This window comes from Theropithecus gelada, chromosome 6 (genome assembly GCF_003255815.1).
Source record: "Theropithecus gelada isolate Dixy chromosome 6, Tgel_1.0, whole genome shotgun sequence".
Taxonomy (NCBI): domain Eukaryota; kingdom Metazoa; phylum Chordata; class Mammalia; order Primates; family Cercopithecidae; genus Theropithecus; species Theropithecus gelada.
Genome location: NC_037673.1, coordinates 72,092,136 through 72,107,900, shown reverse-complemented (window position 1 = coordinate 72,107,900; position 15,765 = coordinate 72,092,136). Strand labels below are relative to the sequence as shown.

The 15,765-nt window shown below is 39.6% G+C and overlaps 2 protein-coding genes across 6 annotated transcripts in view; one reads left to right on the top strand and one right to left on the bottom strand.

Annotated features, from left to right (window-relative positions):
- IQGAP2 (IQ motif containing GTPase activating protein 2) overlaps positions 1–15,765 on the bottom strand; it is a 310,751-nt gene that overhangs the window by 76,645 nt on the left and 218,341 nt on the right. For all 4 annotated transcript variants that reach the window (XM_025387819.1, XM_025387820.1, XM_025387821.1 and 1 more), the window contains 2 exons: positions 4,617–4,707; positions 104–271 (listed from right to left, as the gene is read on the bottom strand). In XM_025387819.1, the coding sequence (XP_025243604.1) occupies positions 104–271; positions 4,617–4,707 (259 nt within the window). The remainder of the gene's footprint in view (positions 1–103; positions 272–4,616; positions 4,708–15,765) is intronic.
- On the top strand, positions 8,714–15,645 carry F2RL2 (coagulation factor II thrombin receptor like 2). 2 transcript variants are annotated; one of them, XM_025387824.1, is made up of 2 exons: positions 8,714–8,853; positions 13,845–15,645. In XM_025387824.1, exon 2 carries the CDS (start codon positions 13,847–13,849, stop codon positions 14,903–14,905), a length of 1,059 nt encoding a protein of 352 aa, XP_025243609.1. In that variant the 5' UTR covers positions 8,714–8,853; positions 13,845–13,846; the 3' UTR covers positions 14,906–15,645. The 2 variants fall into 2 exon arrangements, with proteins under 2 accessions (XP_025243609.1, XP_025243608.1); XM_025387823.1 differs by having other exon boundaries at positions 8,714–8,983.

Genomic DNA, 15,765 nt, shown 5'->3' with positions numbered 1-15,765 from the left:
GAAATATTAATTTGAAAGCAATACTTGTCTTAAAATTAAGAAAATATAATACCACAGAAATGATATTTAAAATAGTTTGCGCTAAAGTAACAAACCAACTTACCTCTTTCAGATTTGAGCTCTTTTGCCTTCACAAGGGCATCATAGTATTTGTCAGCACACTCCGGGATTATGTCATTTGCATTAGAAGTGGAAGACTTCAATACAGACAAAATATCACTTGATTTTTTTCCTTCCAAACACTGATTAACATCAACCACCAGAGTAACCCCTGGGTAATTGAAAAAAGAAGTTTCTTGTTAATGGTTATCTTCTACTTACTTCAAGGCATGCAAATATATAATTCGACGTTTTAGGAATGCATTAGTATCAAACATTTTTACCCTTTGAGAATATTCACCACATATGCCCAAGACAATCACAAATTCACTGACCAGTTTAGTCCGTAAGAAGAATTAGATACCATGGGAGTACAGTTTATTAAAAACAACAGTCTTCCCTGGTTACTCATACGTGGTATCAAGGCACTAGGTTTTGCTTGCTGTAGTAATCTATGAAATGGGGTGAATACACACCAACAGTAGATATGTAGCTCTAACCTAGGCCATTAACATGTATTTGAGAACTAGTTTTACAAAGACATTTGTTTACTTTAGGATAAGCAAAATGCTTTTTAAGTGATGGAAATCCTGGTATTCTCTTGTATAGTGCTAATATATTTAGCAATATTGTCATAAACAACCTAAACAAGAGTTCTGGAAAGGCAGAGCTGGTGGATATGTGTGACAGAGTCCTAAAACTTAATTCTGGAACCATTTTAGACCTAACTAGCATTTTATCCCATTGTGAATTTCTACCCCTCCTCATTAACAAAACCATGTTAAACTCTTGGTTGCCTAAGGAAAGTTAACTTAGTGAATTATTTCCCACTTTAATTCCAGGTAAGAATGCCCAATCAGTAGGACTAGCGTTTTCACAACCAGTAAATGCACTGAGTTAGAAAAGTAGAACCAGAAAATGAAAAGAAGCCAAGTTAAAATACTTCCTACATGGAAAACATCTTGATGAAAAGAGAAGGGAGACATGGATACTTTTTCTTTTTTTCTTACACGTACATCAAACTCTACAAATATTAAATTACAATCTGTTCTCATCAAATTATGTTCACAGGTGCAGAGTACTATGAGGGTTAAAGGTGAAAGGGAAACAGAGATTGACTTTCAACAACCTGGAGTCAAAGTCATGCAAATCTGGAGGGGCACACAGAGATGAAAGGAGAACTTCTCAGGCAAACTCCAGTGGTTATTGAACAAAAGGTATGGCAGTATGTTCTTATGCCAATAGAGGTTAACAGGAAATAGGTAGACATTGCCCTTTCCTCTTCTTCTGGAAAGCTTTGTAGGATAGAGAAAATAGAGTACCAGAAATTGAGAAGTTTGTGGTCTGAGAATAGCCAAAGGAATAAGAAAATGACAAAAATTATCACATAAACTACATGTGACAGTGTCATCTAACCCAATAAAATGCAATCTTCCTTAAAAGATATTACAAAAGGCACACATTTCTTGCATATATTATCATTGAGTATTGATGTGCTGGTTCACAGGTCAATTTCCAGATAACTAAAGCTAATTCCTTTATGGACCAGCTCTCATCTTAATAGAATCATTTTTGACGAAACTCTAAAACATGCCTTAGAGAAAATCCTAACAGGACAGTCGCTATTGCTCCTTATTTTACCCAAAGTCTCTGGTATAAAGTAGGTGCTTAATGTCTGCTGAGAGCTGCCAGAAGAGTCCTTCTTGTCATTAAAATTGTGCTGTGCTATAATCCGGTGTTATTTTCAAGGACTATGGAGGTGTTTGGGCTTACTGGCTCCTGCACAAAATAGCCTTAATAACTCCTATACCTCTTAGTTTTTCCTTCTTCCTTCACTGTCAGCTGTCACTTTTTACTGACATTGATGTGCCTGCCTATGGCAGCTTAAGCACTTTATTGCCTTGTGACTTGTGGCTTCTGATGTGCTCTGAGTCACAATCAAACAGGAAAAGAAACTACCAAAGATAACAGAGTTTTGCCTAAGAAAAGAATCAACAGGCGCAAAGTGTCTATCTGAGGGGTCCTCAGTGAAAAAAGTAGATTAACTTCAATGTGCTTACTTTGAGATATCTATTTTGATTGCTTTTTTCCTTAATCTGTGAGTTGTAGCTAAGTTCCAGATAGCTACAGATACCAGATATCAGATAGACTTTCACCCCAGAAAGTCAGGTATGTTTCTGCCAAGGAACAAATTAAGAAACCTCCCATAAATCTCCTAAGAGATCCAAAAAATGTTTGCTTTACATCTTAAGCCATGCACCAGCAGGCTCTCTTAAGGCACACATTCACAGTGGAGGTGATATAACCCCTAACGGGGCAAAAATTGGTTTCTGCAGGGAGAGAGTGAAAAAAATCTCTTTATGTATAAAGTACAGGTCTACATATGGCACCTAAACAGGTATACAATATATCTGTGGCACTAAAATTTCATGGTAAGGAGTGATTAGAGAAAAAACTGTCTAAAAAGATTCTTTAGGGTGCCATAATGAGAAAAAGGTAAAGAAAGATTGCTCTAAGGAATCAAAAGTAGAGGCAAATCTACTTTCAGCAAGCAAGATACTCCAGTGAATGTGAACACTGGGCCAAAATGAAAGGGACTTGAGTTATTCTGCCCTTTTAAGTTTTGCTGATGGTAACATATTTGGGCCAACACATTTTCATTTATCATATTATCTGAGAGTGTGTTTGATGCTTACAGTGTGTGACCAGAATCTATTTAATGTTTTTAAAAGGTTAAATTCTTGTTGAAAGTCAGAAAACTCTCATAGGTAGTATTAACTTTGGAAAATCTTTTTTGCTGTTATATGTAGTAAAAGAAAGTATATCAGCTCCTCTAAGGGACAGGACAGAGGGAAAAGATAGGATTTTAGATGTGCAAGTACAGAGTACAAAATCATACATTTGAGAAAACCTCTTACTTTTATAGTCAATAGTACCATGAATCTCCATGTGAAAAACAGAATCAACTTAACATTTGCAGGCCAAATGTAAGAACAATGAATATAAGAAAATTTTAACAACCTTCTAAATTGGTTTGATTTCTAAGAGACAAATCATAACCATTTTAGGCTATTTGAATGTCTAAATTACAATCGAATTTCTCAAAAGTGTCTCTTCAGACTATGGCTTCCTTCAGTTTTATATTTAAGTTGAAATTTCTTATATACACACCTCCACTTTATTATTTTTTTTCTTAAGGCGTGCTAGAAAGGAAAGACTTCAAAGTTCCTTAGGGAATAAAAGTTCAGGTTAGAGAAATACACACATTTTTCTAAGCTAAGGAAATAAAGCCCCGATGTTTCTCACAGATGCTTCCGAGGTTGAAAAGCCCATCTGTGGAGGAAGACAAAGTCATCTTAAGAACCTTCTCGGACCTGATACAACAGAATAGATTCTAATTATGCCATGAGTTGGCAGGTTAATGAAATATACTTTTAGGAATCTTAATTTATATATGGAGAATGTGAGTATAGCAATTTAGAAGCTATTTCAGACTATCATGTGAATTTTCATATTATTCTTCCTTAAAAATAGAGGGTTAAACAATTTTATCATTTGAACCAATGTGGGGATCCTGCCAGTTGCTGATTACACCTATTCCAATTATGCACTCCAGAACTGGGGAAGTAACCACAGAAGGGGTTTAGGGACCCACTGTGAGATGGATCTGAGCTAATATTCTATTGATCACCTGACCTCCATAAACCCCTACATTGACTGGTGGACCACAGTTATGTTTTGGGTCTCTTGGAATTAGTGTCAGTTCAGAGCAAGTGTCCACTAATCCCCAAAAGTCTGATTATATCCTTTCTCCTAAGTACAGTCACCCTGGTAAAAGGCCATAGGTCCCTTTGGGGGAGGGGTGGAAGAAAGACTAATAGTATACATTTTTGGTAGTGTAGCTGAGTTCTTCCTCAAGGGGCCTGGCCTTCCCTTCATTTGAGGGGTTCTGGATTTGTAAACTGGCCCCATTCTGGGAATTGATTGAGGGTTCATGACTCTTTTTACCATTCAAGGTAGACTTCTATTTGCTTGAGTCAAAACTGATCCAGTTGTACAGATTAAGTAAGAACTGAGTAGACTGCCAGTCTATTTCACTTCTAGTTGCACCATGATCAGCTAGCCAACTCCGTAGGTCTCCTATTGGTTCTGTTTCTATGGAAAACCCTGGTAACGATAAAGGCCATGGAAAGGAGAAAAAGGCATCTATTAAGTAGAAATGGTCTAGTTCTCTAAAAATCAAGAGAAATAAAGGATTTGATTCAATTATACAATTTGAGAGCTTAAAAACTATTTCTTACCTTCTGGATTTTGTTCAGTAACATTGTTAAATTTTGTTGGAGATAGAGTCAAATCACTGACAACAGGGCAACCAACTAATTTTGGTATAATTATGTGTCCAAGAACTAAAACTTGGTAAGAATCCAAATCTTCCAGAAATTAAAAATCGCATGACTTCAGGCACATAACCAAATCCAAAAAGACAAGTTTCAAGAGCAAAGGAGGTGAGGGCTTACATTGTTTTGCTCTGTCCTCGTCCACATTGGCCTCGTCGACGGCTTGCTGTATCTCATCCAGCCAAAGCACTTTAGAAACACTCTCAGAGTCCTGGGAACAATGTCACAGAATAAAAAGAAAGAACAGTGAATGATGAGGAAACAGAATTAATAACTGCTTTTGAGGAGCCATTTAATCATAATTCCCACAAATTCTTAATCAGCAACTACCCAGCTCTGCCATGTACTGTATACACTCCTGATGAAGCAGACCCCAAACCCAACCACTTCCTGCTTCTTCCCCATCACTCTTTAGTCCAACCCTCCATCATCTCCCAACTGGACAGCTGCACTAGTCCCCTAGTAGCTTCTGCTGCATCTAAGCTTGCCCTCACCACAGTGGCCCTTTATAGAAAGCCCAGAGGATCCCTTCAAAATGGATAGCTCAGTGCACCACTCCTCTGCTTAAACCTTCCCCAAAGGCTTCCCCCAGCAGTTAGAAGGAAACACAAAGTGCCTTCTCAGGGACAGTGGGGCTCCAACAGCATGGTCCTGCCTACTGCCTCTCTGGCTGCACCTCACACCCCTCTACTTCCCCCTTCCTGTTCTAGACCTTCACACGAGTCTCTTTCAGACCACAATACTCTATCTACCCTCACAGCGTGGCTGTTGGCTTTTTCTTACCATTCAGGTCTCAACTCAGATGCTACCTACTCCAAAAAGCCTTCCTGGGCTACCCTAGTCAAACACTCTCTCCCTCAATCAATCACTGTGGTTCCCAAACTAAGTGTCAAGGGGCCCTAGGGTACCATGGGATATTTTTAATTTGAGAGAAACACAGGGATCGTCCATATTTATCAGACACAGAGACAAAAATTAAAAACAAACAACATGGTGATTATCCTCAAGGAGCTAACAATGTAGTGTAAGAGACAGATGTGTCAAGACATACAGCTGGGTGTGGTGGCTTACACCTGTAATCCCAGCACTTTGGGAGGCTGAGCGGGGGTGGATCACTTGAGGTCAGGAGTTCGAGGCCAGCCTGGCCAACATGGCGAAACCCCATCTCTACTAAAAATACAAAAATTAGCCAGGTGTGGTGGTGCATGCCTGTAGTCCCAGCTACTTGGGAGGAAGGTGGGAGGTGGGAGGACTGCTTGAACCTGGGAGGTGGAGGTTGCAGTAAGCCAAGGTCAGGCCACTGAACTCCAGCCTGGGCGACAGAGTGAGACTTTGTCTCACAAAAAAAAAAAAAAAAAAAGAAAAAAAAAAAAGGAAAAAGAATTATAATACAATGTGATCAGGGCAATATATGCTGCAGACACATGATCCAGACATAGGTGAGAAAGGGTTAACCTATGGTAAAGGTGTTGAGCTGCAGGGGGAGCAAAGACTAAGTAGTTAAAGATAGCTTCAGAAAGGGAGCAACAGCAGCAATGAAAATGTATTGCATTTTTCCTATTATAGGTAAATATTCATATTTAACTTTGGGTTGATTCTGATGGTCCTGCTACAAAAGTCAGCCCTGACAGATATTAAGTGGAACTTCTAGGTAGCAAATGTGTTTTATAAAATCTTGTCTGAGATGGCAAGTAAATAATTATCAGCAGAGATATTTTCAGGAAACGTGACATTTAACAAATGGGAACATTTTACCTATGTGTAGGAGTAAGTGTCATGTTCTAAATCCTAAGTCAAGACTGTGATGAATGAAAGGTAATGGATCCGGCACTGACTCTGTCATTTAAAACTTAAGATGGATGGGGGCAGCAAGGAGAGGAAATAGTCACTGGTTCCTCTGGCAGGCTTCTAACACTATTTTCCTCAGAGACTAACGTGAGATAATACATGTGGAAAGGGCTCTGAAAATGAGATAAAGTAACTGTTATTTCATCCTGCAACATCTGGGCTAAAGGAGACCTCTGGAGAAGTCTTGGTGCCTGCTTCCACAATCACCTCTAGCTACGTGGCAGACTACAATGGAAGCATCAGCAAGATTTTTCATTTCTTTTAAGAATGGATGGGGGAGGCTCAAACAGGAAGCTGGGTGGAAAGGGGAAGACAAGAGGAGGAAAAAAGAGACAAGGAAGCAGGAGCTAATTTTTCTCTGTTTCCAAGATCTCAGAGAACCCAACACTCCCCAGGTATAGCCTAAAAACTAAGCTCTACGAGTTCATTTATGTGTCTCAGTTCTTTTGAAGGGTATTTACCTTCCTTCATAACTTATCACTGTAGAAGATGCACCACACAGATTTTTACCCAGGTGAGAAGTCAGTAACAATCTTACTTCAAAGCTTAAAGTATTAGTCTTATGAGCCAAACTGAAGAGAGAAATTACAAATCAGATGAATTTAAGTCAACAGTTTAAATTATGAAACATTGAACTAAAGGTTGCTAGAGTTAAATGTAAAACCAAGAGTAAAAGCTGAATCTTATCAATGTAAAGTCTGTTTTTTCTTAATTTATTGATTTTATTTTATTTTTGAGATGGAGTGTTGCTCTGTCACCCAGGCTGACTCACTGCAACCTCCGCCTCTCAGGGTCAAGCTATTCTCCTGCCTCAGCCTCCCAAGTAGCTGGGATTACAGGCACCTGCCACCACACTTGGCTAATTTTTATATTTTTAGTAGAGATGGGGTTTCACCATGTTGGTCAGGCCAGTCTCGAACTCCTGACCTCGAGTGATCCCCCCCACCTCAGCCTCCCAAAGTGCTGGGATTACAGGCGTGAGCCACTGCGACCGGCCAAGTCTGCTTTTTCAGTTGTTCGCCAGAAGACTGAAAATAATAGTATATTTATGGGACGGCCACACCTCCACTTCAGTTAAACAGCCAGGTTCAACGGAAGAGTTAAAAATGAATTAAATGACCAGGCCATGTGCAAATCGTCATAAATTCCTGAATTTAGATAACTCCCAGAAAAGTTCTAATTAAACAGAAAAAACCTTTGTCAATATTTTATGTTTTTTATTTCTGCAATATAATAGCATTCAATCTCAGTTTGTATAACCATATATTATGTAGTTGAAGTATTAAACACTGACCTTTGTAAAAATCTTGGTCTAATGTAATTTAATCAAGATTTGAAAGGTTTCCGCAGATCAATTTCTTCCTAGCTTATCCCTGGCCTTTAAGTCTCATGTGAAATTTGTATTTTCTGATTCTTGCTGCATTTTGTAAGGAGCAGGCAGTGGGGTGGTAAGTCTTCAAGTTTAAGTTTTATTTACTACAGAAAAATCTGTTATAATGCATTTTTTAAACTGTATTTAAGTCATACTCTACAGAATATAACAATTCATAAAAGCTTATATGTTGTACAACAGTGTGAATGTATTTAACATTACTGAACCATATGCTTAATACTGGTTAAGATAGTAAATTTTATGTTATGTATATTTTACCCTTATTAAAAATATCTTATTGTAGACTTATTCATCAGCACTCATGGAATAAAGGGAGTTCTCCTCATTTTAATGACGTGCTATGATTTTAGTTTAATTGAACAGTGTTGTTTGGGAGGTTCCTCCAGTTATCTGACCCTAAGGGTTATTGAATGGCTCAAAACACATCAAGATAAGGCAAAAAAACTCAAAAAAAACCAAAAAAAACCAAAAGGCCCGAACAAACCTCATCCTCACCCAGCAAAGAAAAACCACCACCACTCAAAAGCCAGGTTCTGGCCAGGCACTGATGACAAATTCAAATCAATATGATATTGATGGAAAATTTTCAAAGTAATTGACCACTCAGTTTGAATTTCTTAAAAAATGTTTGTTTTCCATGATTAATTTATAATTATATAAGGTGTTTAAGAATTAAGATTTGAAATAGCTGGGAAGATAAAAGAAAGGATAATTTATTAAGTAGAAATTACACTCTGGAACTGCATTTTTAAAATGGATAAGAAATGAAAGATGGGACAGATTCAAAACTTACTGCTGCTCAACATCTGTTTTTGGCTTAGTTCTGTAAAGGCCTGCGGTAATTTCTGCCATTCTTTAAATGCAAATATACTAGGGGAGAATTACAGCACCTATTCAGAATAGATTGTTGGGGGTGGGTAAGAGTTAAATGCCTTTCTCCAGGGATAACGTAACACACTCAGAGGCTTGGCCTGAGTCCTGTTTACTGAAGCATCGAGTGGGTTACATCCTTTCCCTACGGCGGACCAGTGCAAGTTTCCTGCCTGCTCGGCACAGCAGAGCAAACTTCTACAGACAGACCAAGGCTTCCATTTGCTGCTGACACATGGAACTGAGGTGAAATTGTGCTCCATGATTGTATACGTTTCATAACGTTCAAGAGACGAGACTCAGGTCATCAAAATGAAAGCCCTCATCTTTGCAGCTGCTGGCCTCCTGCTTCTGTTGCCCACTTTTTGTCAGAGCGGTAAGCAATTTTCTCAGGGGGTAGGATGGGGACGTGCGTTCCTGTTACAAATTAAGAGTCAACTGAACCTAGCTTTCTTTGCATCTCACACAAACTGCAAACCCCAAAGGCAGTTTGATCTTATTATTAAAAGGTAGAACCATGGAAATGAACATCTATAGTTCATTCACTCTATTCAAACCTGGTCAAAGACTAAGTGTTCCCTCCTGATGTTTAAAAATGTGTGGCATATTCAAGGTTTTAGATGTCTACAATTAAGTCAGGGAGCAATTTTGAAAGATGTTTTGTGTTTGTAAGAATTTTCTCTTCTGGTTAAGCAAAGATGGCACTTTTTCAAGGGATTAAAAAATATATCCTGTATTTATACCTCTTGATGAGACATAAATGGGAGAAACAAGAATATTGCCAGAAAGAAGTCATCTGCTTTCAATAGCTGGCAATGCTAATAAGTCAGTATTTCCAAAATGAATGACCTTTTTTGACTTTCAGTGGGGAGTTCTCCCTACCCTCATATATGATTTTTTAATTTTAGAAATAAGGTCTCCCAAATACTATTATCCAACTTCGAATGTACTTTCCACTTTACCCATCACAATGCTAGCCTGAAGCCTCCTGCTTTTTCCAAAAATAACAAATTTGGGATAGGTGTGTACCTGTCACTTTTTATTAGGTCACACACTCCAGTCAACATTGTTAGGAGTGGGAGAGGCAAAGACTGGACATAGCAAGGGAAACAAAAACAGAAAATAATGCTTTCTAAAGGAACATTGCTTATATTCACAGTTGGAATCCCTGAGTTGTTGCAGAGAGCTCTAAGAGAATCTGTGGTGATTAGCAGTAAGCACATGTGGGATTTATGAATACAGTAAGTGCACGCTCTTTCTGGGAGTAGATGGGCCAATATGTTAAGAAGCAGAATTGCAAAAGAAACAAGGTTTTCGGGGGTGGTTCCTTCAAGACACTAGTAGGGTTTGATGGAGGTGAAAACGGGGGCCTCTGAAGGAAACAAAGAGGCAGTGAATTTGCTTTCTTCCATAGGGGTGGGGGAGAAATGTGAAGGAAGAAAGAAGCAAGCTTGTCCAACCTGCCTTATTTTGTTGTGTTTTTGTTTTGCTTTAGGCTTTTAGCAGCCTGAAGCCATGGTTTTTAATTTCTGTCTCTAGTGATAAACGGAAAACATGGATGAGGAAGGGGCTTTACTGGCTCAACTAGAAACAGAAACTGTGAATGAATCCACCACGGTATTCTCTCCTTTGGACACCCTCGAGAGGCCGGAGTTCATTCCCTTTGGATTAGTTCTTCAAGGCCTTTTCCCAGACAGAAAAACATTTTGGAAACATTATGCCCAATGGAAGCCTCTATGAAGAATTAAAATATATTAAAAAAATTTAACAATGAGTACAATTCATAAGGAAAACCAGGCTCTGAGGAATAAAAGACTTATTTAAGTGGAACCAGATCTGGCATTCTCTTGGAAAATGGAATCAAATCAACTTTTCCACAAAACACAGGCACTGTTTGGCATGTCTGGAGGCATGATGTCTTGCTAAATCCCAGAAATTTTCTGTAAACGGACAGACACTTGGTTTTAACAGCTTTTTAAAATCAGGCTAATAACTTGTACGGCATGATCTTCAGCCACCATTCTCTAACTTTGTGCCTATCTTTTTTTTTTTTTTCTTTTTTTTTTTTTTTGAGACGGAGTCTCGCTCTGTCGCCCGGGCTGGAGTGCTGTGGCCGGATCTCAGCTCACTGCAAGCTCCGCCTCCCGGGTTTAAGCCATTCTCCTGCCTCAGCCTCCGGAGTAGCTGGGACTACAGGCACCCGCCACCACGCCTGGCTAGTTTTTTGTATTTTTTTTTTAGTAGAGACAGGGTTTCACCGTGTTAGCCAGGATGGTCTCGATCTCCTGACCTCGTGATCCGCCCGCCTCGGCCTCCCAAAGTGCTGGGATTACAGGCTTGAGCCACGGCGCCCGGCCTTTGTGCCTATCTTTAAAGGCACTTCTCTTTGGGTAATGTCAGATGCAAGAACTTTTCCAAAATGCAAAAGTGAGCAGAAGGGTTTGCGTGTCACACACACCTTCAAAGATCACCTCTAAATACAGGCACAGAAGAATGCTGCCTCCCACATTTTTCTTTCCTTTTCTTTAATCTACCTTTTCTTTCTTTCTTTCTTTTTTTTTTTTTTTTTGAGACAGAGTCTCGCTCTGTCGTCCAGGCTGGAGTGCAATGGCACGATCTCGGCTCACTGCAAGCTCCGCCTCCCGGGTTCACGCCATTCTCCTGCCTCAGCCTCCCGAGCAGCTGGGACTACAGGCGCCCGCCACCACATCCGGCTAGTTTTTTGTATTTTTTAGTAGAGACGGGGTTTCACCGTGTTAGCCAAGATGGTCTTGATCTCCTGACCTCGTGATCCGCCCGTCTCGGCCTCCCAAAGTGCTGGGATTACAGGCTTGAGCCACCGCGCCCGGCCTAATCTACCTTTTCTTAAATGATACCTGATCACCTCCATACCATAAGTTACGAGGCCACACCTCCTCTATTTTACTCCATGAATTCAGTTTGTGCAATCTCAGGTTTACTTGGAGGGTTTCCATTTCACCCAGGAGCTAACTGCTAGAGATTAAAGCAGGAAGAGAAACTGGCTCTGTATGAGACACAGGTTACTAAACATTAACTTCAAGCATTCAATATGGAGGAATTTTGAGGCCATGGGACAAGATGCAATGGCCCAATACTGGCATTTTAAATCCATAAGAATGAGGTTTATATTTGGCATAGAAGTCTATCTTAAAGGTAACATTAGAAATCTGAGAGAATCTATTTTCTATACATGTGAAAGGGTTACAAAAAGTTATATAATAATAAATGTTCAGGTTTGAGCTTTAAGATTTTGTTTTTGAAATTGCAGGAATTAGGATTATTAACATCAACATGCCAAGTAACACCAAATATTGATAGCATATAGTTGATGTGTTTCTATCTTTTAAAGAATTCATTTCCAACTTCTTAGGTCCTCACACCGATTTCATCTTCTGATTTTTCCTCCTTTATTTCCTCTTCCCTTAAAATCTGTCATTACCCCTAAAGTCCACCTTTGGATTCTTTCTTCTCATAACTCTCCCTAGGCCATCTCAACCACTTCCACTAAATTAAACGAGAGCCTCCATGCAGACTACAATAAACCATGCCTCTAATTTGGGCTCCTGGAATTTTGGACCCACATCTAGTCTTCTAACCAGTTGCTGGACGTTTTACACACTAATATTCCACCAGCAACTCATCCTCAGTCAGACTAAAAACAGATTGTAGCTTCTACCCCATCCTGCCCCCTTGTCTCTTCCTCCAACTCAGTTAATGGCATTCTCTCCCTCCAAGTCATCTAGAGTAGAAACATGAGTCATTATTTCTTCCTGCCTCTCCCTCACTGTACCCCAAAGCCAATCAGATGCCAAGTCCCTTTGAGCCGCCATCAGAGTCTCATGTATTCGCCTCTGCCTTTCCATGACCACTGTTCTAGCTCAGTAACTCACTGAGCTATGAATGATAACAGTAGCCTCCAAATCAGGTCCCCTTGCCTCTAATTTCTTACCTTTTCAATCTATTCTCTAAACTATTACCTAAGACATCTTAAAAACAAGTCACAATAATGGCTATATTAGTTTCCTATTGCTGCTATATCAAATTACTACAAATTGAGTGGCTTAAGACAACAGATTATATTTCTGGAGATCAGAGGTCTTAAAATCAAGGCCGTTGGTGGAGTTGGGTTCATTCTGGAGGCTCTAGGAGAGACTCAGCTATCTTGCTTTATTCAGCTTCTAGAAGCTGCCTGCACTCCTTGGCTTATGACCCTTTCTTCCATCTTCAAAGCCAGCAGCATAGTATCTTCAAATCTCTGACTTTGACCCTCTTACCTTCCCCTTAAATGGACTCTTACAATTATATATGACCTACCCAGACAATCCAGGAAAATCTCATTCTAAGATCCTTAACTAAGTTAGATCTGCAAAATTCCTTTTGCTAGGTAAAAGAACAAACATACTTGTAGGTTCCAGGAATTAGCAGGTAGAATCTTAGGGGGTGCTATTATTCTGCCTAACACAATGGTTATTCCTCTGTTCAAAATTATGTGTGCAATCCCAGCATCTGTGAATAGACATATGATTTCTTAGGACAGTTTAGAGGCCCTTCAGGAATTTAGCTGTCACTCACTCTTTAAATTTCCTTTCTCAGATGCACCTTATTAGCATAAGACAATGCATTTTTATGCATCTTCTACACTAGTAGCATTACTTAGAGATAGAAATGGAGTTTATTTAAAACTTTACACCACTGACACATAAGTATACAATAAAAATTTGCTAAATCAACTTATTTGGCATTCCCAGAACCCATGATAGCCCACATTATGCTTCAGCCCATTCATCACCAGCAGATTCTTACTCATTAAATTCCATCTTTTTATGAACCTTGCTAATCTTTGCTCAAGTTCATCTTTTCCTTGACATTTTGCTCAAACATCTGAATCTATTAAGTATTGTCTGAATGCCTATATAGTTTATAGTCAACATGCCTATAATGTTCTGATGGGCTTTTTTGTTTCTTCCAATAGTATTATAAACACCTCACACACAAGGACTGATCATTTAGTTTTTGTTTCTGCATGAGACAGTGTTGTTCTGGGGCATATGATATGTATTAAATATATGCTTGTTGAGTGACTAATCTATAATAACTTTTAAAATAAAAGTGATCTTAAATTCTACAATCACAGAAATTATTTATAAATAATTAAACACATTGTTTTCTTTTTTCTTGAACTATAAATTTATGTTAATACTTTCTTTCAATTACAGGCATGGAAAATGATACAAACAACTTGGCAAAGCCAACCTTACATATTAAGACCTTTCGTGGAGCTCCCCCAGATTCTTTTGAAGAGTTCCCCTTTTCTGCCTTAGAAGGCTGGACAGGAGCCACCATTACTGTAAAAATTAAGTGCCCTGAAGAAAGTGCTTCACATCTCCATGTGAAAAATGCTACCATGGGGTACCTGACCAGCTCCTTAAGTACGAAACTGATACCTGCCATCTACCTCCTGGTGTTTGTAGTTGGTGTCCCAGCCAACGCCGTAACCCTGTGGATGCTTTTCTTCAGGACCAGATCCATCTGTACGACCGTATTCTACACCAACCTGGCCATTGCAGATTTTCTTTTTTGTGTTACATTGCCCTTTAAGATAGCTTACCATCTCAATGGGAACAACTGGGTATTTGGAGAGGTCCTGTGCCGGGCTACCACAGTCATCTTCTATGGCAACATGTACTGCTCCATTCTGCTCCTTGCCTGCATCAGCATCAATCGCTACCTGGCTATCGTCCATCCTTTCACCTACCGGGGCCTGCCCAAGCACACCTATGCCTTGGTAACATGTGGACTGGTGTGGGCAACAGTTTTCTTATATATGCTGCCATTTTTCATCCTGAAGCAGGAATATTATCTTGTTCAGCCAGACATCACCACCTGCCATGATGTTCACGACACATGCGAGTCCTCGTCTCCCTTCCAACTCTACTACTTCATCTCCTTGGCATTCTTTGGATTTTTAATTCCATTTGTGCTTATCATCTACTGCTACACCGCCATCATCCGGACACTTAGTGCATATGATCATAGATGGTTGTGGTATGTTAAGGCGAGTCTCCTCATCCTTGTGATTTTTACCATTTGCTTTGCTCCAAGCAATATTATACTTATTATTCACCATGCTAACTACTACTACAACAACACTGATGGCTTATATTTTATATATCTCATAGCTTTGTGCCTGGGCAGCCTTAATAGTTGCTTAGACCCATTCCTTTATTTTCTCATGTCAAAAATCAGAAGTCACTCTACTGCTTACCTTACAAAATAAATAGTGAAATCATCTTAGAGAACAAGGACAGCCATCACAGAGAACGTCTGTTTTCACGGACAACACATGCATAGTGCAAGGAGCTCCATTTCTGAGCTCCTAAGAAATATGCTTCAAAGGTCAAACATTACAAAAGCATTAGTTTTTTTTTTTTTTTTTGAGACTGAGTCTCACTTTATCACCCAGACAGGCATGCAGTGGCGCTATCTTGGCTCACTGCAACCTCCGCCTCCCAGGTCAGCCTCCCAAGTAGCTGGGATTACACCACCACTGCCCAGTTAATTTTTGTATTTTTAGTAGAGATGGGGTTTCACCATGTTGGCCAGGCTGGTCTTGAACTCCTGACCTCAGGTGATCCGCCTGCCTCGGCCTCCCAAAGTGCTAGGATTACAGGCATGAGCCACTGAGCCAGTCAGCATTAGTAATTTTTAAAAATACTTTATCAGTATTTAAAAAACGTTAATGCAGGAGAAAAGATATCACAATTCTTTATGGAAAATGACATTTCCATTTGCCTTATTGCTACTTCAAGCTCTTTAAATCGCCATCTTCCCTGTTTCTGTGAGTGGTATTGCCATCCTTGACATTTGACATCATTTCTTATTCTTTGGTCTCTTTTGACTCTCATGCTGGTGGCTGCCTCATCAACTGATCCTATCTTTGTAGGGTCCCTCACCAGGATTCTTTATTTAGTTTCACCTTTGCCTTCTTTTTTCTTTTCTTTAATAGAGACGGGGTCTTGCTTCGTCATCTGGCTGAAGCGCAGTGGCCTGATCATAGCTCACTTCAGCCTCCAACTCCTGGGCTCAAGCAATCCTAATGTGTCAGCCTCCCAAGTAGCTAAGACTACAGGCATGCAC

What these genes read in the sequence shown, in the direction of transcription:
- F2RL2 (XM_025387823.1), top strand. Translation starts at nt 8,920, where the DNA reads ATGAAAGCCCTCATCTTTGCAGCTGCTGGCCTCCTGCTTCTGTTGCCC. An exon ending in GCCCACTTTTTGTCAGAGCG is followed by an intron (nt 8,984 to 13,844) that starts GTAAGCAATTTT and finishes TTTCAATTACAG; the next exon opens with GCATGGAAAATGATACAAAC.